Here is a 22,851-nt window from a genome sequence, read left to right as displayed (position 1 = left end):
ATTTATTGATGTGGGTACTTTAAAGCAGTTTCAGGGGATTGCTAATATCTGATGCAGGTTTATGAGAGTGCATACTGTACAGTACCTGAGGTCGTTTTGGTTTTGCTGGTCATTTTGTTTTTTTAACAAAAAAGGTGAGTTTATTCTCTTGTATCTGGTTTTATCTTCACAATGTTTTCATTGGATACATTTGAGGAATTTATTTTTTCTTTTTTTTTGTGTCGCAACCTGTCTCCAAGGTGGAATGGTAGGTCATGAAGTCAGACCCATTGAGAACCACTGACTTAGGCCACTACTTTGTAAATATTTTTGCCTATTTATCCAGATTTTTCTTCACTTTTTTTCCTCTTTAAGGTCTTTATTACTTGTTTACCCATGAGTGCCATATCTAATCTTGTTGCAAAAAAATGTTTCACAATGTTGATATCAATGAAAATAAAGACAATTTAATTAATTAATTAAAAACAGACACCTAAAAAAATGTTACATGAGAGATAATTACAGTGCCTCGAAAGTATTGGCCAAAAAATAACTTTTTGACATATTGCCTTATTTCAGGCTTCAAACTTATAAATTAAAAAAAACAATCAACAACATGTGAGATGCGATCATGAAAATAAATCAAATTCATCCAACATTTTAAATGTGCTAAAAAAATTGAAAAATTGCAGGTAAACGTTGCAAAAAAATTGCCCCCCTTTTGCCTTGTACAACCTCCTTTTGCTGTGATCACAGTCGCAAGTCTTATTGGGTATGTCTCTATAAATTTTGCACATTTTGCCCATTCTTCTTTACATAGCAACTCAAGTTCCTTAAAATTCGATGGTGATCATTTGTGCATAGTATTTTTTAGACCTTTCCACAAATGCTCTGCAGGTCCGGACTTTTGCCTGGTCGTTCTAACACCATGATATTGTTTGTCTTAAACCAATAGGAGATTTTTCTTTATGTTTAGGGTCGCTTTCCTGTTCCAAGGTGAACCTGTGCCCCATTCTCAGGTCTCTTGCATACAAATTTTCTGCCAGAATCGTCTTGTATTTGGCACTATCCACCTTCCCATCAACTCTAGTTTTGCCAGTGCCCACTGAAGGAAAGCAGCCCAAGAGCATGATGCTGCCACCACCATGTATGACAGTGGATATGGTGTTTTTAGGGTGATGTGCAGAGTTAATCGTATGCCAACATGTAACGCTTTGTATTCATTGACCAGAGCACCTTGTTCCGCATTATATCTTGTTTCCCATGTGGCTTATCGCAAACGCAAAAGGGGCCTTTTTATGGTATTCTTTCAGAAAGGGCTCTCTTCTTGCCACGTCTCCATTAAGGGCAGATTTATGCAGAATACGACTAATAGTTGTCTCATGCACAGATTGCCCTACCTCAGCTGTGAATGCCCTCAGGTCATCTAATGTGATCTTGGTTCCTTTTCTGATTAATTTTCTCCTTGTTTGGGCCAAATGTTCAGAGGTAGGGCCAGATAGGTTTACAGTGGTTTAATGCTCTTGGTAGGTTTACAGTGGTTTTAAGCTCTTTCAGTTTTGATATTATTGCTCGCACAGTGCTCTGGGAGAGGTGTAAATGTTGCAAAATTGCCTTGTATCACTTGTACCTGCTTTAAACATTTCCACAACTTTATCCCGGACCTGTCTGGTGTGTTCTTTATTCTTCATAAGGCTGTCTGTTCTCCAGTGACTCCTTTCACAGACGTCTGAGCCCATCACAGAGGAGGTGCATTTAAACTGAGACGTAATGACACACAGATGCACTGTTTGCCATTGTTAGTCAGTTAGATCAAAATTGGATCATTCAAAAGTCATCAAGGAACTTTTAGAGTCAGTTCGCTTAGCTGAAAAAAACCTGGGGGGGTAATGTTTTTGCACTGTGGATATAATATAGAATGTTAAACTAACTTCATTACTGTGCCTCAAAAGTTTTTTTAAAATAGTTTCCGTTTTTTAGCTTTATGTTTGAGGCCTGAAATGTGGCAATATGACAAAAAGTTCTGGGGGGTGGGGGGCAACACTTTCGCTAGGCACTGTAGAGGCGGTTTGAAATTGAAATGAGTTGACAGCAAATGTCTGCTAATCCATGTTCAGGCAACAGAGCAGCGTGAGAGGAGAGAGGACAAAGAGTGGCTTGTGTGCCACGTATCGAGCTAGCAGTTTGCCCCCGCGACGCCCGCATCGGATTTTCCAGCACGGGAAAATCAAACGATGCGTTCAAGAACAATCGCTTTGTGTCGGATCACTTTTCTCTGCCGCGCTCTCCGCGTCACTTCATCAACGACGATCTCAATTTGGCTTTAATGCTAATCAGTTTCTTTATTTTGTTTTGGTCAGAAGCTAGCAGCATTTTTCAGGACTGCATCATTCCTCCAGGGATGCTAGAACAGGGGTGTCAAACTAATTTGAGCTCAGGGGGCACATGGCAGAAAAAAGAGAAAACACTCTCACTGAGGTCAGGACTAGTAGATTAGAGAGAGAGAGAGAGAGAGAGAGAGAGAGAGACAGAGGGAGAGAGAGAGACAGAGAGAAAGAAAGAAAGAAAGAAAGAAAGAGAGGAAGAAAGAAAGAAAGAAAGAAAGAAAGAAAGAAAGAAAGAAAGAAAGAAAGAAGGTTAGAGAGAAGAAAGACAGAATCAAATTCAAATTATTTGAGGTAATTTTAAATTCTCAAACAATGCAAAATGTGAGAAAATAGTGCATGATTTTTGCATAAAATCTTTATATATATCTCATCGGTGCATTCCAATAATTTTCTGAAAAAATGAATTTCTGAAGACAGCATGTATTGTCTTTGTCATTCTGAGCTGTGAGGTCATCGGAGGAACACCAGCACCCAATCGAGCCAGCCGCCATATTGTTGTATATGTTAATTAGTCAAAAAGGTTACGGGTTTTTTTAGGCATAGTTTTGGTAGTTTTTACGGAGAATGCTTAGGTGTTGTGTTGCAGGTGGGGGCAGTAATGGTACAACAAACAGTGAGCAGCCTTGGCGGAAAAACACTTGGCTAGCTAACCAAAAACATGCAGTAAGCAGCCAGGATAACCGGGAACCATCAACGAAAAACCGCAACGGCTCTGGTGACAAACGCAAAACCGGTCAGGAGGTAAAGCCGGCGCTAACGCCAAGCTATCCAAACAAAATACATGTTTTTTTAAAGTATTTGCTGTTTTTTCTTTTGGTGAGAAGCTAACAAAATGTTTTAGTACTGCATCATTCCCCTAGGGGTGCTAAAAAGTCTCTAAACTATTTATCTTCGTTAGCTTGTGAGCAATATAAACAAACTGAATGGTGACTGCTCTCTATCAAAACAATAGTCCATATAATATAATTTTGTTATCCTTTAAAGGAAGACTTTACTCATTAATGTATATCTGAGAAATAAAGTTAACAATCTGCATATATTTGCTAAATCTAGATATAAAACTCCCAGTCAAACCCGAGCCAAAATCGAAACCTTTCAGATTAAGCGCTCTTGGTGTCACTTTGGTGTCAAACCGACTTCAGTTTGGCTTTAATGCTAATCATTTTCTGTTATTTTGTTTTGGTGAGAAGCTAATAACAAATTTCTGTACTGCACCATTTCTCGAGGGATGCCCATTAATTAATCCTCTATGTTAGACTGTTAGCTAATCCAACAGACTGAATGCTGCCTGCTAGCAACCAAGTCAAAAGGCCATCTAATAAAATGTAATCATAATTTATAGGAGGACTCAACTCATTGAAGTATATCTGAGGAATAGAATTAACAGTTCAGCACAACTTGCTAATGATAGCTACCAAACTAGCTGTCAAACCTTAGTCAAAATGAAATTATTCCGCTGACAAATTAGCGCTCTTGATGTTACTTTGTCAAACCCATCCTCGGTTTCGCTTTTTCATCATATTTACTGATTTTTCATTTGGTTAGGAGCTAACGACATGTTTTAGTACTGCATCATTCCTCCAGGGATGCTAGAGAGTCATTAACTATTCTTCATCGTTAGCCTGTTAGCTAATCCGACAAACTGAACCATGACTACTAGCTTTTAAGTCAATCAACCATGTACTTGTCTGTAAACATCATAGAATGTACTCATTTAAGTATGTCTGAAGATGAAGGCTAGTAAGTAAGCATAACTTTGCAAACAGTTCAGTAAGTTCAGCCAAAACTGAACCCAAATAAAATATTCATTTTTGCAACACTTTTTCACATGATTAAACAAATGATAAAAATTATTTGATCACACAAAACAGATTAAATATTTCAATTTGAATTCAGGCCTAAAAGGTACTTAACATTTTAAATGGGGGAAGTTTGGTTACATATCTATGTTTGTTAGCTAATCCATCAACAACTGCTGACCATCAAATCAATAGGATATAGAACATCAATACTTATCATTTTAAGATGGACAAGTTAGCATAACGTTGCTAACACTAGCTTACAATCCAGTCAAACCTAAACTGAAATTATATCCAGTCATTTTTGCTTTCTATTTGAGTCCCACAGAAATTAAAATGGATTGGTTTGATGAATGACTTAACCACTAAGGTCGTAAGGGCACCATTTCCTGTGGTGTGTCTTGGGCAAGAACCGCCTGGTGGCACTAATTCCTCTCCAAGATAACATATCTTTCCACTCGGTCTCAAACCAGGGACCTTTCACGTGAAAGGCGAATGTGCTACCCACTGCACTCTGGCAACATAAATCAAAAAACTGAAAAGCCAAACTAAAAGCGATAAACAAAGCATTTCTAAAATGGCCGCCGGAGTTCAGAACATTTACCAATTGAATAAAATCCAATATCTAATCGGTTAACTTGGTTTTTGTAAAATCTTTCCTCGACTTAGAGTATTTCTTCCCAAATCTGCACACTTGTGAGATTTGCTTAAAGATAAATTATTTTGAATACTAAATGGGGAGGGAAGAAAACTGATCAAGAAGATTGGGATATACGTGGAGATAGGTTTTTTTTCTTTAATAAAAAATATATGAAGAAACCTAAAAAAATAAACCATACATAGATTTTGAGATTCGTTAATGTTCTACTACATTCCCCGGTTTAAAATTGTACTCAAGTATCGGTTAGCGAATTGGGTTCCCCTAGAAGTAAAACAAAACCCAAGAATGCACGCCGGACACTTAAGAAAATTGCTTGCAACAAGAACTGCCATATTTGTACTGTGAAAAAAAAATATTATATATAAACAAGTTCAACATCTGCTTTGAATTTAAATTCCCACTTTGGTTACCGAAAAGAACGCAAAATAGTGCTAAACCTAAAAATGGACAGTCAAAAATACCTGCTGGACAAAAATAATTTGAATTGATTTCCAAAAACTACCACAATTATGTTGTAGATAAAAATATAAATCGGATAACAACTGCAGCATCTGGTGTGAATTTAACTAAAATATTGTGCTAAAGTAAAAAATTTACGCCGGATGAATAACATTTGGAACATTTTTATACCGTAAATTTAAAAAAAAACAGGTCTTACGCTCAAATATCTGGTGTGATTTTAAAAAAAAACAATTCAGTCATGGAATACTCTGCCTTAAAACAAAGAATAAACCATAGTACATGCCGGACCAGAATATTTTGGCTACTTCCAAAGAAAACTGCCATTTCATCCCATAATCAAAATACAGTCAAATAACAACTGCAAAACGTTATAGAAATTTGATGTCCCAGTTTTGTTACCATATAGTGCAGTATTTTTTAAAAAGCGCAACAGTTGAAAATACACTCCGGACCAAAATAATTTTAATTGTTTTCGAAAAAACTGCCACAATTATACTGTACATAAAAATATAAATCAAATAACGACTGCAACATCTGGTGTGAATTTAACATCAAGTTCGCAAAAGAAGTCAAAAATCCACGCCGGACGCAAAAAATGGATTCGTTTCAAGGAAAACTGCCATATTTATATCGTAACTAGAAATATAAATCTTCTAACAACCACAACCTGTGGTGTGAATTTAACTTCCAGTTTGTTTACAGAATATGGTTCCTCAAAAAATGATGCTCCGGACCCAAATAATTTGAGATGTTTCGAAAAAATATCAGATAATACCCGATACATGTGGTTAGAATATAAACTCACAATTTAGTTACCAAAAAGGAATTCTCACGAAACTGAGCAACAGTTAAATAAACACACCAGACCCAACTACTTTGAATGGTTTTAAAGGAAACTGCCATGTACTGTATGTACCATAAATAAAATGATAGTTATATATATATACTGCAACATCTGGTGTGAATTTGAAGTTTCAGTTCGTTAACAGATTATGATTCATTGAAAAAAAGGATATAGAAGAATAGTGCACGCCGGACCAAAATAATTTGTTGTATTTCAAGAAAACTGCCACGTTTGTACCGCATTTAAAACATAAATCAGATAACACCCGAAACATCTGGATTAAATTTGAATTCCTAGTTCAATTAACAGGAAAAGGGTTTATCAAAAAAAGGAGTTTGAGTTCAAAATACACGCAGACCTGAATAATTTGACTGATTTCAAAGAAAACTGCCACATTTACACTGTAAATAAAAATATAGTTGGATCATAACTGCAACATCTGGTGTGAATTCGAACTTCACGAAATACGGTTCCAGCCCGAAAAACGGAGCTAACGTCAAAAATATACGCAAGACCAAAATGATTTGGCTACTTTTGAAGAAAACTGACACGTTTATACTGTAAATAAAGATATAATCAGGTATTGACTGCAACATCTGTTGTGAATTTGAACTTCACGGAATATGGTTCCCCGAAACAAAGCTAAAGTCAAAAATATACACAGACCCAAATAATTTGGTTTGCTGCAAAGATAACTGCCATGTTCATACTGCACTTAAAAATATAACCGGATAACAACATCCTTCAAAAACACTGTAGACATATTCTCCCCCTTCGAAGTCAGTTGGTACTGTACAGGATGCACATTAGGGTGCAGAGAAAATGGTTTTCCCAGGATTAGGTGCCTGGATTTTAAATGGACATATCGTTGAGGTTCTGTTCACCCTGGAAGGGCAAAGAGGTGCTTCTTAACGTTTCTCAGCAGGACACAGCGCTGTATTGTCCGTTCTGCGTGATGGGGTTGATCTTCTCCAGAGTGATCTCCGTGTCGCTGTCTAAATTCCCCGAGTAGAGTCCGTCGTCTGCCACATCGTCAGGGTCCGGCCGGCGTAACTCCTCGTCCCGGCACAGGACGCTATGGGGCACGGCGCATCCGACCGAGCCCTCGCCCTCCTTGGGGATGTGGCTTTTGGGCCTGTATTGGTCAGGGCCTGGGGCCCCGCCGGCGTTATTGTTGACGCTGAGGATCTCCACGGCGTTGTTGCCCGGGCAAAGGCGATGGCAACCCAGAAGGATGGAGAAGGCCTTGCGAAAGTCGGCGTTGAAGGCATAGATGATGGGGTTAAGCGAAGAGTTGGCCCAGCCGAACCACACGAAGACGTCAAAGGTGGTTGGGCTTATGCAGTGGAAGTCGTCGGCGTCTGGCGGAAGCACTGTCTCGCAGAAGGGCACCATGCAGTTGAGAATGAAGAAGGGCAACCAGCAGCAAACAAACACTCCCATGATGACCGAGAGGGTCTTCAACACTTTGGTCTCACGCTTGAAGGACATCTTGAAGGAGCTCTCGCTCTCCATGCCTGAGGCGTTGCCCATGCTGCTGTGGCGGTTCTTGGCGCTCTCGGCCGCGCGCTCCAGAGCTGAGATCCGGCGGATCTGCTTTTGGGCAATGCGGTAGATGCGGGTGTAGGTGACAATCATGATGGCCACCGGGATGTAGAAACTAATGAGCGAGGAGGAGATGGCGTAAGAACGGTTGAGACTTGAATCGCAGTTGTCAGGCGGCGGTTGGCCCGGCCGGCTTCCGTTCATCGGTGTCGGTAAGGCGCTTTGAGCCTTGTGCCAGTTGAGCTGCACCGGAATGAAGGAGATGAGCACCGAGAGCGTCCACGCCGCCCCAATCATCAAGCACGCCACCCGCGGGGTCATCTTACGCTCATAGCGAAAAGGGCTGGAGATAGCCCAGTAGCGGTCCACGCTGATCACGCACAAATTGAGGATGGAGGCAGTGGAGCACATGATGTCAAAGGCCACCCACACGTTGCAAAAAGCACCAAAGGGCCAGAAGCCCACAATCTCTGTGGCCGCCTTCCAGGGCATGACCAAGATAGCCACCAGAAGGTCGGAGATGGCTAGTGAGATGACGAAGAAATTGGTGACTTTGGAGCGCAGGTGTCGGAACTTGCTGACAGCAGCGCACACCAACGTGTTGCCCAATAGCGTGGTGAAGATCAGGAGGGACAGGAAGCACCCCGTCAGGACCCGTTTGGACGAATCCCGCTCAGGTAGCCCGTCTGTGGAGAAATTGCGATCCATTTTTCAGGCGTCACCCAGGGGCGGGGTTGCGCCAGGGCGGGTAGGGCTCACCCCATCATGGTCCCACCCGGCGACCTCAGGACCGGGCGGCCCGTCGTTCTTGACCCACCTCTTCAACCGCCCGGGTCTGACCGACTTGCCTGGTCACAACCGCCATCTTTGCTTTTCACAATCTCACGTGCATACTCCAGAATCCAACCAGCTCAGGGAATTCAAAATACACAGAAAAGACCCGTTACTCTACCGTCCAGCTCCCAGGAAAGTTTCCCAACCACGTTTCCTGCCGGAGTGCTTGCTCTCGGGTCCTCTGGTTAGCTTTATAGCGCTCCTCGTCAATACCAACTATCGACAGTTATGCCCGCTCGTTTATCGGATTTGTTTAATGGTACTCCAGGCGTTTCCACTTGAACATATCGGCCGCCTGGATCGAAACATGCTGCTGCTGTCTGCTTCGTTTCTTCAATAGAAGCCTGGCAATTTTTCTGTCCACATTGCTAGTGAATAACAACAACAAAAACAGGTTGTGTGCTTATAATAATAAAAGTAAAAAGTTGAAAGTCAGGCTCACTTAATCCTCCAACGAGGTCGCCTCTTGCAATCCGTAGGTGGTCGGAAATCCTTTCTTTCAAATTAAAAGTGCATCAAATAATTGCGGTTCTTACGTCTGGCACCCACGCGTGCGTTCTCCTCCGTGGGAAATCGCTGCTATATTTTGAATTTCTTTCCTGATTTGAGTGGGAGGTGATTCTTTTTCGTTGCCGTCTTGACCCACGCGTGGAACAGGGAGGAGTGTCATCTCAGCTGTGGGGGCTCGCCGAGAAGTGCGTCTCTCTCTCTCCACTTGCTGTCGCACCAGGAGAGGGGGAGGCGAAGGGAGATTGGGGGAAAAGGATGGAGAGAACAAAATAAAATAAAAGAAAAGAAAATGCTTTATTCAAGCTTCATTGTTGAGCACTTTGAAAAATCTAGCAAAATAAATAAATCGAAATATTCACTATAAAGCGCCTCTTAATGTATCGAAGGTACTTTCAAGAAATAAAGTCTGACAACTAACCTCCTTCCCTCTTCTTAAGTAGCTATGTTCATGATTTACCAGGTCATAAAGAGGTCCGAAAAGCTGCAAAACTAAAGGAAAAGGTGGCCTGGTATGAACTTAGGAAGGAAGCGGCTCAATGGCGCCATCGTGCGGATGTTATAAGTAACAACGATGATGTAAGACAATGTACTGTACAGCTACCCCCCCAGAAAATTTTGTGGTTTTTGGTCACTTTTAGTCTCCATAGTTTGTATTATTCCTTGTACTATTCCTTCCTTGGTTGCACTATAAAATACAGCGGCATCTAGTGATCAAATAATGCACATTGTTCCTTTAAGTGAGGAAAACAATTCAACAGTAATTATGTGTTTATCGCGGGGTTACTTTCCAAAAATGAACCGTGAATTAGTAACCTTTATTTTTTTAACAATTAGTCAATTTAATTGAACTGTATTTATTGTCATTGATATCAACGTTGTGAAACATTGTATGCAACGAGAATGGTCATGGCACTTCAAGGTAAATATGTAATAAAGACTTTAAAATGTATTTGTGAAAATATACAAAGAGTACTGAAAAGTATGAAAAGTACTGAGAAATACTGAAACATATTTTTAAAAACGTACAGATACACAAAAGTATGGACAAGGTCTCCAGTCCCCCCTTTTACCACCACCAGAGGTACTGTTCATGATGTATCTTAATATTGTTTTTAATACAGTATACAGAAAGTAATCAACACAGCCCAGTAGATCATTGGCTACTCTCTGCTCAGTTTAGAGGAAATTGCCAGCTTGTAATACCCCAGCAGAACCAACAACATTATAAGAGACTCTTCTTACCCTGGCCATCACCTCTTTGACCTGTTTCCTTCAGGTAGTCACCATAGGTCCTTTAAAACAAGGACTTACAGGCTCAGAGACGGTTTCTTCCCAAGAGCTATCATCACCCTAAACAAGCGCAAAATCGTAAGAATATATAACTTAGGACTAATTTTGGAATTGTTTGTACACGATGCGCTTGTCTTTCATTGTACTATTATTTTAACTTGGGGCAGTCTCTAAGCATTATGTCATCAATATTTTTTCCTTATTACTCCAACAGTTTATTTAGTTTATTTGTTTTTAAAGTCTTTAATATATGTTTACCCTGGTGTCCCACGTCTTATCTCGTTGCATGCAATCTTTCATCAGGTTGATATAAATGACAGTAAACACTATTCTCATCTCATTAGCCGTACCGCTTATCCTCATTAGGGTCGCGGGGGGGCTGGAGCCCATCCCAGCCATCTCCAGGCAGTGGGCAGGGGACACCCTGAACTGGTTGCCAACCAATCGCAGGGCACACAGGGACAGACAACTCATTCGCTCAATCACACCTAGGGACAATTTGGACCGGCCAATTCACCTGAAATGCATGTTTTTGGAATGTGGGAGGAAACCGGAGTGCCCGGAGGAAGACCCACGCAAGCACGGGGAGAACATACAAACTCCGCACAGTAAGTCCGGTAGCTGGATTTGAACCCACGACAGGTTCCCATGACATGAACTGTGCCGCACAAGCGCTAACCACTGCGCCGCCGTGCTGCCTAAACACTATTCTGTTCTATTCTATTCTATTCTATTCTATTCTATTCTATCCTGTTATATTCTATTCTATTCTACTCTATTCTATTTTTTTTCTTCAAATTATTCGATTCCATGTTCATCCTTGAGTGCCACGGTTGATTCTGTTGTAAACAATGCACACTATGTTGTTATCAAAGAAAAATAGCACACAATTTTTTATTTTTTTTTTACTAGCCAAAGGTGAACCACAGACACTCTTAGTCACAATATTATTGTTATGGATAAAAAATTTTTTTTGAAAAAATAACTAAATAAACTAATACAAGTACTAATTAAACAAAGGAGAATTCTACATGGAGCATCTGTTATTTTTTAAAAATCATAGTAAACAATAATAAAAGATTAAAGTTTATGTATTTACAGTTAACATCTAATTTAGCATTTATAGTGGTTAATTGCCTTTTTGGAGGCCTGCCTCACTGAGATAAAAGAATGGATTTCACTCAACTTCTTGCGCCTTAACTCTGAAAAGACCGAAATGCTAGTTATTGGTCCATCTTAATGCCGTGACTTGTTTTCAAAAACCGCTCTGAACATTGAAAAATGTAATATCACCCAGAGTGATTCAGTCAAAAATTTAGGTGTCATATTTTACCCCGATCTGTCCTTTCAAACACGTTAGGAATATTACTATATGCGGAGATTATAATTCATGCGTTTGTTACATCCCGTCTCGATTACTGTAATGCACTACTCTCCGGTCTCCCGAAGTCAAAAATCAAGGGCCACCACCTGGTACAAAATGCTAGGCTTTTAACTAAGACAAGAAAGTTTGATCACATGACCCCGATTTTAGCTAACCTGCATTGGCTCCCTGTTATCTTAAGATGTCATTTTAAGTTTCTGTTGGTAGTATACAAAATCATACATGGACTTACTCTGTCATATGTTTTAGATTTTATTACCCCCTATATTCCTGTCCAGAGCCTTCGCTCTGAAAATGCTGGTCTACTGGTGATTCCAAGAGCCAAGAAGAGATCCGCAGGTTCGAGAGGGTTCTCCATTCGGGCATCGGTGCTGTGGAATGCTCTAACCCCTGAGATTCGATCTGCAACCTCGGAAATGTTTAATTCTAGACTGAAAACACTCTTATATTCTATAGCTTCTGAATGACCTAAATTTCATGTTGAGAATATATGTATTGATTGTTAATGCTAAATCCATTGCAATCTGGTCATCCTTTTTATTTTATTTTTTTATTTTATATTATACTTTAATTATTTTCGTATTCTATTTTTAATTTCATTGTTTGTTATTGTAACATCCATTGCAGCCTGGTCATCTTCGAAGTGGGAGGACCTCATGCGCGGTCCCTTCTCAAGGTTCCTTTATTTACCTCATGTTGAGGTTTTTGAGTTTTTCTTTGCCCCTATGTAGGTTTTAGATCAGGGGATGGTGTAATAATGGTCTTTCGTCTCACTGGTCTGTGAAGCCCTTTTTGATTAAGGGCGTCACAAATAAACATGACTTTACTTGACTGAAAGGGGACACTATTTATTATCGCAACACTAGATGTCACTGTATTGTGTATTGTAATCGAAAACAAGTGCTATAAAGAACAAGGAAAATTACAAACTACGGGGACTCAAAGTGATCAAACCTCATCAATTTTCTTCTTCTTTTTCGGGGCAAACCTTTCACAAGATTTTTTTTTCTTGACCTAAAGGTATTTAAAAAAAGGCTCATTTGTATGATAGTTCACGTATCTTTGTGGGAATTCTATTTTCTTATTTTACATTTAACATTTTATACAGCATTTGGAGTTGCAATTTGTTGCCTGAAAAGTGCTATTGATTGATTGATCAATTGATCGATAGATCGCTCGATTGAAAAATGTCAATTATAGTTCTACGAAATTAAATTGTGCATGATGCCATCTATCGGAAGTTTTTAAAATTCTTGTGCATGTCACCAAATATTGCCAAGTTACAGATTTTTTCAGTAGCGGGTGGTGTATTTTACACCTAGGCCTTCAGCTCCATTCTGAATTAGTGATAATAATAATAATAATTTCCTTGTATTGTCATTCTGTGTAACAATGTACACAGAACGAAATGTCGATTACACCTGACCCGTTGTAGCGAGCCGATGCAGCCGCAGCCAACAGAGGGCGCCGCCGACCACTTTTTAAGTCTTAGGAATGACTCGGCCGGGGCGCGAACCACCGACCTCCCAGTCTCAAAGTGATGTGTTGTTCACGAACGAACCGGCTCTGAAAGCCAAATCTTGGAAGTGAAATTTCCTATTAGTGAGGACTTTGGGTGAAGGTGGGTGATTTGGCCCAACCCCTACCCCCACCGCATGCCCTGTTCTTTGGGTCTGACGGTGGGTGTAACAAAGTCTAAGGTAAACAAGACTATTTAAATAGAAACTAAGAAGAACAATCACAGTTGAATAATTTAAAAAAATCACACAGAGAGAAGCTTGGCCTGACCCAGACATGATGATTGACATTTTAGGCCCTACCGGCCCAAAGTTTGGATCGGGTCAGGCTTGGGCTGGGGCTTAAGATCTTACTTCTAGGCTGAAAGTGGCGGACAATGGATTTTTTTTTTGTACATTCAGCCCGGCTCTAGTTAACACATTCAGCATGCTATTCATATGCTGCAAAAAATAATCACTATTTGAATGTATTTAGAATTTGTTTTAAACTCTTTGATTGCAATACAAATTAAACAAAACTGATAAAGCGACAAGGGCAGTCTAGCATTAGAAGAAAAAAAACAAGGACTTTTGGTAAAAGCCTTTTGATAAATTTCTGAGCCTTGCAACAACAATTGGTGAAAATGTGAGTGATTAAATGATTAAATATGAAAGTGCACATCTGGAAGCAGCGCAGCCCAAAAAAAAATCTTCCTTTCCAGGTCGTGGCACGTGTGTTTCTGTGACGTGTCGTGACGTGTCGTGAGAAGCGTGCATGCGCGTTCCCGTGCACGCGCTTACTGTGCGCGTGCGCGGGGCGCAAGAGCGTAATGCGTGTGGACAAGACGAGTGTAAAAAAGCCCTGGCACATTTCCCTGCAGCCAGCTCGGTGCCAGGCAGGCTATGCGTGCAAGTTCAGGCCCAAGACCCTGTTGGACACAAGCACGCGCGTGCACGTGCGCATGCGCAAACTGCCGTGCGCGCACACAAGCAACCATGCAGGCTAGTTTATGTCTGCTCCAAAAAGCAAACAAAATAGAATAGAGGGAGGAGAGAATAGATGCGGATATCTTTTTTGGAGGATGTTTCGTGCGCTGGGTTTATTGATACTGAGTACAGATAGCACTACTTGATTTTGATGAATAACATATACTTGTACAAATAATAAAAACAGTAATAGAATAAAACAATTAGAATATACTATAATAGACTATAACAAACTAGAATAGGATAGAACAAAAATGGTCAAAATATAAAGACAAAATATAAAAAAGTAAATAAAGTGCTACTAATAAAAAAATACTTTTTGGTGCCAACTTTGTCCCTATTATCCCTTTGTGTGTTTTCAACTAACATATTACCACAAAAATACTGCAGAAATACTCTGAAGTTACTTCAAAATCAAATACCAAACTGAGAGCTCAAAAACCAGGACCTAACATATTATTTTGCTTTCTTTCTCAAAAGAATAAAATACTAAAGAAATGCTACAAAAATACTACTACAGTAATACTATAACACAATAACACTACTGCAGAAATATTACAGCTGAAATACTCTTAATATATAATTACAGTTACACAAAAATACTACAGAAATACTACAAAAATACTACAGAAATACAACAAAAATACAGAAATACTACATTAATACACTATAGTGATACTACAAGTAAAACAAAAACTACCACAGAAATATTATAACAGAAGTACTGCAAAAATAATACTACAGTAATACTAAAAAGTATGACACATATACCTCAAAAAGCTACTATGGAAATACTACAAAAAACTACTGTAAAAAAATACCACAGAAAAACTAAAAACATACTACTAGGAATATACTTCAAAAGTCTAACTGCAGAAATACGTTAAAAAATACAAAAGAAAAAATACAACTATGGTCATACTACAAAAATTAGATATCAAACTAAGTGCCATTATATATATCTGTATTTGGCTTTAATTGTGAGATTTTAAAACAAAGTTGATAAAACCTATCTATTGAAAAACATATAAAATAATATAACATGTAGAGTTCATTCAAACTTTGGATCTCCAGGAACTGTGGCTCTCTAGAAGGACACCGGCATCTTTGATGTGAACAGGATTGCTTGTAACTTTGCATTTGTATGAATTGAGATAAATTAAAATGGCACCAAAATATGCACTAAAACATTGACTGCCATAGACAAAATCACACCAAAAATATTCTCCCTTTCTATCCACTGACTCAGGCTGTCTGGGTTATCAGATCACTGACTCACTGAGACTTAACCTCAAAAGCACGTGGCCCCCTTTTCTATTTTCATCTCATCCTGACTCGAAAATGTCAAGACCTCTTGGATCCGGGGAAGTGTTTTTTTCTGTACAATGTGTGTGTGTTCCAAAAAAATCACATTCCAATTATAAACTAGAATGGCTGTGCACCATTAGAGCATCACCTGTTTTGGGACACGAAATGATTTGTGGCGGCATTTCTCTTTTTGGCAGGCTCATTCACCTCTAGAGTGACCTGATTGCTTCTAGAAGAAACTGGGCAGACGTGTACCTGCCACGGAGAGTGGAATATGTTTCTCAGTAAGGTGCTGAGTCAGCAAAACCAAAAATGCCAACTCAGCTTTTTTGCCAGTTTTCACATTTGAAGTAACATACAGTATCTGAGTGCCTGTAAAAGACTGTTGATATTCAATGTTGTTCTGGTCTGGGAACGTGAAATGTCTTTCTGGGAAAAATGCACCAAAACAAAAAATGCTGAGTCTTCTTTTTGGGGGTCTTTTTCGCATATAGGTACACACTTTAAATGGTGTGTAAGACATTGTATTGAAATTAAATGTTGCTCTTGCCAGGAATTGGGGAATGTCTTTCTCGAAAAAATGGTTGAGTCCGCAAAACAAAAAGTCAGTTATTCTTTTGACGATTTTACCTCGAGAGTGACCCACCTGTTTACTTGAGATTTTGATCCTGGGCAAACTTGTTCTGGCCTGGAAGATTAGAATGTCTTTCTTGAAAGGCTGCTCAGTCAAAACATTTTGGGCAGATTTTCCAAGTGGGGTAACCGATTGCCTGTAAAGTATAGTTTTGATATTCAAAGCAATTCTGTCTTGGAATATTGGAATGTCTTTCTGAGAGAGAAAAATGCAGAGTAAACAAAACAAAAGCGCTGAGTCAGCTTATTTGGCATTTTTCACATTTTCCTTTACCCTTATCTTGGGTGAACAGACACAGAAAAGGGTAAAACATGGAATAAATAATAAAAACTAATGTTTTAAAAATATCAGGTAATATTTACAAAGTAGTAGTTTTTAGATTGGCCTAAATGGTACGTACATCAGAGAAATAGTGCAGTGACATAAGCAGCAAAATATAAAAATAAATCAATAAATGATGAATATGAATTTTATGTTTGATTATTTCTGACGTTCCACCCCCTTGTTTTCGTTCATCTTTTTGTATTTTGTTTCTTCTATTTTTTATTTCATGCTTTTCTTAGTCAGTGTTACCAAGAAAAAATGAAAAATGAAAAAAAGAATAACGAAACAAAAAAAGTTGAACACCCGGAAGTCAAACCTCGTACGTAATGACGTCACGCGTATTTTCTGTCGCGCGAAAGCTCAGAGTCTAAAGATTTTTTATTCCCATTAACAAGGTTAGTATTCTTACAAAATTGATACCTGACAACTTCATTACACACTTTTATTTATTTTTTTTAATCTATACTACCTCGTTATTTTACACAGCTCCAAATCGAAACGTTTAGAGGTTTGTTTACGCTAGTATGACCGTATGCACGTTTGAATTGTTAGCTAGCTTAAAATAAATTTGTGCGAGTAAAAAGTAACCTTCTATAAAAGTAACTGATGTTTTAAAATGTAGTTTTAATGCTCTTAACTCACATACGAACCCGTCTGTAGTTTTCAAGTTAGTATTTGATGAGTCTAAAACGTCTTGACATAAATTCACTTGTCATTCCATCCATTATCTGCACCGCTAATCCTCACTAGGGTCGCGGGGGTGCTGGAGCAGCTATCTTTGGGCAGTGGGCAGGGGACACCATGAACTGGTTGCCAGCCAGTCGCAGGGCACACAGAGACAGACAACTTATTCGCCCAATCATACCTAGGGACAATTTGGACCGGCCAATTAATTAACCTGACATGCATGTTTTTGGGAACGTGGGAGGAAATTGGAGTCCTCTGGGAAAACATGCAAACTCCACACAGGCAGGCTTTTAACAGTATATGAACCCATGACCTAAGAACTGTGCCGCCGATGCGTTAACCACTTAACTGCCGTGCTGTGACGCGTCATTCAATTTGAATTAAATGTAGTTACATTTAACAAAAACAAAAATGTATTTTCGTCGAAACAAAAAAAGCCACTGCATATAATATAGCAAATTCATTAAAATTAGAATACAGACGCTGCTCTACTTACGGACAAGATAGGTTCCGGATGATCGTTCGTAAGTTGAATTTGTTCGTAAGTTGCTTCAGTGCTATGTTTGGTATGGAATTTATGTCAAAGCCTTGTATAATTAACCTGTATTGTTTTGTACTAAAAAAATAAACATTTCATAAAATAATATGCTCTATAAAGATAAATAAAGTTTTTACTTTAGGAAGATGGGCTTCCAGAGGTCTTCCTCTGTGGTAGAGAGTGGACGGAAAAAAAGCGATCCAACCCTCTTTCTCAACGACATCAAGCTTACTTATTCCACTTTTATTTTAGAATAAACGGTTCGCCTCTTCTTTAAACTTTACACCAACCATATTGAATGGATGCGCGAGATATTAAACAATAAAAATGTCAAAGTTCTTAGCTGAAGATTCAGTACAGTATGTTTACACAAACTCTGAAGAGGAAGCGGATTTCTTCTCGGTGGATGCTGGGTGATCTCTCATAGCGCCACCACACGCCGATAGCGGCGGAAAGAAGCACCACTGTACTGTCCTGTATTTGGAGAAAAGTGTACACAATACAATATACAACTTACAGAAATGTCCGGATATTTTTCGACATCGTGAAAAAATGTTCGTATCTACCGTCTATGGTAAGTCGAATGGTCGTAAGTAGGGGAGCGTCTGTACAGTTGTCTGTATTATTATACAACAGGGCGGTCTCAGAAAATGTGAATATTACCATGAAGACTTCAATATTCTGTCATGTAACTGAAAAAGAGAAATGCACATTTTGGATTCATTACAACTTGACTGAAATATTGCATGTCTCTTGCATTTTAATATTGGTTATGATGGCAAAAATACAAATATCCCATCTTTAACTATTACAATATGGAAAAGCATACTTGACTCTGAGCCATAATCAATACAGTAGTGGATTTGTAATGAATCCCGTATGTATAACAATTGTCTCTTTTAAATTGCATTACAGAAACAAAGAACTATAGCATAATATTCTCATTTTCTGAAACAATCCTGCAGCTTTTACTGTAGAATTAGAGTCACAATTGTCTTCATTGTCATTGAATAAAGTTTTGTGCACATTGTTTTCAACAAGATTAGGCATGGCACTCTGGGATGAACATTTACCGGTAATAAAACGCTGTCCGGAAACATAAATAAGATATAAAGACTATGAGAATAGGTAGACAATATATACAAGGTAGTACTAAGTAAGTACCTAAGTTGTAAGTGCATCAGAAAAAAAGTTCAATGAAAATTAGTGGAATGACTATTAGCTCCAATAATGTGGAAAAACAACAACAAAGAAAAAAATGCATTCATTATTATATCTATGCTCACCCACTCTCCTCAAATGCATATCACGGGCTAGCTTATTTTTATATTGTATTATTCCCCAGCAAAGGTTTTCGATTATAAAACCCATATTTTATTTCTGTTATCTTTTTTTTCTCTCTTGCAGAAATCAAACATGTCCAAAATAGATAAAATGAGCATCTTGGGGGTGCGAAGCTTCGGGGTCGAAGCACAAGATGTACAAGTCATTTCGTTTATCACTCCTCTTACTGTTCTGGTTGGTCCCAACGGAGCAGGGAAAACGGTATTAAAACTTCTATTCAGCCCAACAGAGAACAAAATGATGCATTGGAACCGATGAAAAAAAACAAAAAAAAACAAATCTGTTTCAATTTTCAGACTATTATCGAGTGCCTCAAGTATGCTACAACAGGAGAACTTCCACCAGGAGCCAAAGGAGGTGCTTTTGTGCATGATCCAAAGGTAAATAGATAATTTGAAAAAAATATACAAATTAGATGTCGACTGATTATTGGGCAGGCCAATTATTGACACTGATATTTGGGAATTTGACGGCTATGGCTATCGGCATTTCTATTCATTCGACACGTTGATTATTTATACAGCCGAGCCTTTCTCACTTGTCTTCCGTCTGGGTCGCTACCCACCCCACGCTCCATTGAAACTGTCCGCAGTTATTGTATTTTCACGCTGAAAGGGCGCACCACGTTAAAGGCGCATGTCTTTGTAGCGGGTTCTACCATTATATTTATCACATACACAGGGCGCACCGCACTATAGCGCACAGGTGCCCTATGTTGCGGCAGATGCTTTTGTGCCTAAGTCCGACTCCCCTTCGCGTGAACTATGCTTCTCAGAGCTGTTTTGTTGGTGATGGTTGCATATATCTTCATAAAATCATTATATAGATTACGATTGCTTTTTTTTGTTTTAATCACACCAATCAATATTCCTTAATAAACACATTATACAAACTACAATTGCGACACACGCTCTGTTGGAAGCATTGTGCGTGTTCACGTGAAGGAGAGTCAGATTTTGCATTGGAGTTGAATTTAGGAGCAATTTCTCTCGTGGCTGCTCGGTTTCCTTGATCTTCCGCATAGCGTAGAAGTCAACAAACCATAGCGGACGAAAACACGTAAAGCATTTAAAGGAAGGAAAGCTGTTCCTCAAAACATTTGGTTGAAATTATGCACTGTGCAGTGTTTTTTTTAAAGAACAAATTGTTAAGTTAATAATGGTTTCTTGATTTTTTTTATCTGGATTTATAACCTGTTTTTGTTTTTTGCATTATTAAAATTTTCTTAAGCCAACATTTTAGCTTTTACAGCAAATTTATATTTAGCTCCAAATATCAGTTATTGGTCTCTTAATACTAATGATCTGTATCGGCCCTGAAAACAAACATGTACAGTGACGAAAATAAGTATTTGAACACCCTGCTCTTTTGCTATTTCTCCCACTTAGAAATCATGAAAGGGTCTGAAATTGTCATCGTAGTTGCATGTCCACTGTGAGAGAGATAAACTAAAAAGAAAAATCCAGAAATCACAATGCATGGTTTTTTAACAATTTATTTGTGTGATATAACTGCAAATAGGTTTTAGTCTTAGTCTTATTATAAGTCTTAGTGTATTACCTACAGGACCCATGGAAACGGTGGTCCCAGCTCTTTTCAGGTCATTGACCAACTCCTGTCGTGTAGTTCAGGTCTGATTCCTCACCTTTCTCAGAATCACTGAGACCCCACGAGGTGATATCTTGCATGGGGCTCCACTCTGAGATTGACCCTCATGTTTATCTTCATCCATTTTCTTATGATTGCTCCAACAGTGGACATTTTTCACCAAGCTTCTTTGCAATTGCTCCGTAACCCTTTCCAGCCTTATGGAGACTTACAATTTTGTCTCTGGTGTCTTTGGACAGCTTTTTGGTCTTTATCATGTTACAAGTTAAAGTCTTACTGATTGTATGGGAGGACGGGATTCTTTATGCAGCTAACAACCTCAAACAGGCGCATCTGATCCAGGATGATACATGGATTGCAGGTGGACTTCTAATGAGCGGACTAACAGGTCTTTCAGGGTCAGAATTCTAGATGATACACAGGTGTTCAAATACTTATTTGCAGCTATATCACACAAATAAATCTTAAAAAAATCATACATTGTGATTTCTGGATTTTTCTTTTCAGTTTATCTCTCTCACAGTGGACATGGGCGGCAGTAGCTCAGGAGGTAGAGCGATCGTTTTAGGATTAAGGGATCCCAGTTCGAATCCCGGCTTGTCCGTGTTACATGCCGAAGTGTCCTTGGGTAAGACACTGAACCCCCAATACCCCCAATATGCAGGTTAGCGCCTTACATGGCTGCACAGATCACGGCCGCTATTGGGAAATGTGAAGCACAATGTAAAGCGCTTTGGGAAGTCATTGACTTGAAAAGCGCTATATAAATGCAGATCATTTCAGATCATTTCACATGCACCTACGATGAAAATTTCAGACCCCTGCATGTTTTCTAAGTAGGAGAGATAGCAGGGTTTCAAATAATTATTTTCTCACTGTAGGTCGATCCTTAATACAAATTTGAGTTGTTAATTACATTTTTTTTAACACTTTCTTTCAGGATGTGCACGAGACAGACGTGCGAGCGCAGATAAAACTTCTATTTACCAACGTCACCGGGGAGAAACTATGCATCCAGCGTTCCATGTCCTGCACTCAAAAGGCCAAAACCTACACCTTTAAAAGCTTAGAGCAGGTTATCACTCGCACGAAGTAAGTCAAGTTGTTTACCTCTAAAAATGTGTTTAGCAGAGCAATAGACCAATAGGATACAGAATGTATTCATTCTGAGGTGGAATCGTAAGTTAAAATTGCCATATAGCGGGGTATAGAAACCTATGGTTTATTAAGTACCGTATTTTTACGACCATAAAAGTGAAAACGTATAGCAGGGATCCCGTAACCCAGGGATCTGCTATAGTTTGAAATGCAAAACCAATTTTTCTTTTTTTTTTCGGCACTGATTTCAGGGACGGTAAACAGTTGAGTTTGTCATCCAAATGTGGCGAGCTGGACCGGGAAATGATTTCCTCACTGGGTGTATCCAAGGCTGTGTTGAATCACGTTATTTTTTGCCATCAAGAGGACTCAAACTGGCCGCTCAGTGAGGGAAAAGCGCTCAGAGAGAAGTTTGATTCCATCTTTGCTGCTACCAAGTAAGAGCAAACTCCAATTTGGTCTGGTACTCAATGTGCCTGACATTCTTATCACCTTCTAGGTATATAAAAGCTCTGGACACAATGCGTCAGTTGCGTCTGAAGCAGAACAACACAGTGAAAGAATGCCAAGTGGAGTTGCGCTTCTTGAAGCAGAACAAAGAGAAGGCCCAGCAAATTCGAGAGCTTGTCGCCAACAAGGAGGCTCAGCTGATTGCCTCCAGGGACAGTGTCCAGCAGATTGAAAATCAAATTGATCCGTTAGAAGTGTGTACTTTTCTAGAGTAATACAGACACCGAAACCTGCCACAAAACTCAGTATTTTTTTCCCTTAGAATAATTTGGCTGCCATCGACCTCAAACTTGGCAAGGTGATGAAGCTGGACAACGATATCAAGGCTTTGGACAGCATAAAAAAACAGAAGGAGGAAGACAAGAAGGAGCTTGAGGAAACAATGGAGCAGGTGGGACATACGCTTGTTTCACATCATCTTAAAAGCCCAGTGTGTGTTATATAGGGAACCCTTGTAGTGTAAAAAGACATTCATTTGAAAATAAATACTATTGATTGAAATGATAAGCAGAAACACATGTGCAATCTCAAAAACATAATTTTAAGTTTAGAAATATGACATTATATTAAACAAGTTGAAGAAGCTGACATGTCTGGCGACCATCTTACGACTACCCTCCGA

The 22,851-nt window shown here is 39.1% G+C and overlaps 2 protein-coding genes across 2 annotated transcripts in view; one reads left to right on the top strand and one right to left on the bottom strand.

Annotated features, from left to right (window-relative positions):
- Positions 1–5,451: 5,451 nt before the first annotated feature.
- drd1b (dopamine receptor D1b) lies at positions 5,452–9,173 on the bottom strand. Its single transcript, XM_088321306.1, has 2 exons — positions 8,954–9,173; positions 5,452–8,879 (listed from the first exon to the last, which is right to left on the bottom strand). The coding sequence occupies exon 2, from the start codon at positions 8,383–8,385 to the stop codon at positions 7,051–7,053; it is 1,335 nt and encodes a 444-aa protein (XP_088177432.1). The 5' UTR covers positions 8,386–8,879; positions 8,954–9,173; the 3' UTR covers positions 5,452–7,050.
- Positions 9,174–16,777: 7,604 nt separating this feature from the next.
- The window catches only part of rad50 (RAD50 homolog, double strand break repair protein), a 30,725-nt gene continuing 24,651 nt past the window's right edge, over positions 16,778–22,851 (top strand). Inside the window, exons 1-7 of the mRNA XM_088321451.1 lie at positions 16,778–16,839; positions 19,077–19,214; positions 19,310–19,393; positions 21,562–21,713; positions 21,971–22,156; positions 22,219–22,423; positions 22,492–22,620. Of these exons, the coding sequence (XP_088177577.1) occupies positions 19,086–19,214; positions 19,310–19,393; positions 21,562–21,713; positions 21,971–22,156; positions 22,219–22,423; positions 22,492–22,620 (885 nt within the window). The 5' untranslated portion in view covers positions 16,778–16,839; positions 19,077–19,085. The remainder of the gene's footprint in view (positions 16,840–19,076; positions 19,215–19,309; positions 19,394–21,561; positions 21,714–21,970; positions 22,157–22,218; positions 22,424–22,491; positions 22,621–22,851) is intronic.

The sequence above is a fragment of the Urocampus carinirostris genome, chromosome 17 (assembly GCF_059441175.1).
Source record: "Urocampus carinirostris isolate Australia breed hairy pipefish chromosome 17, RoL_Ucar_1.0, whole genome shotgun sequence".
Lineage (NCBI taxonomy): Eukaryota > Metazoa > Chordata > Actinopteri > Syngnathiformes > Syngnathidae > Urocampus > Urocampus carinirostris.
Note: the sequence above shows the minus strand (reverse complement) of the source record. Positions and strands in the feature narration are given on the sequence as shown.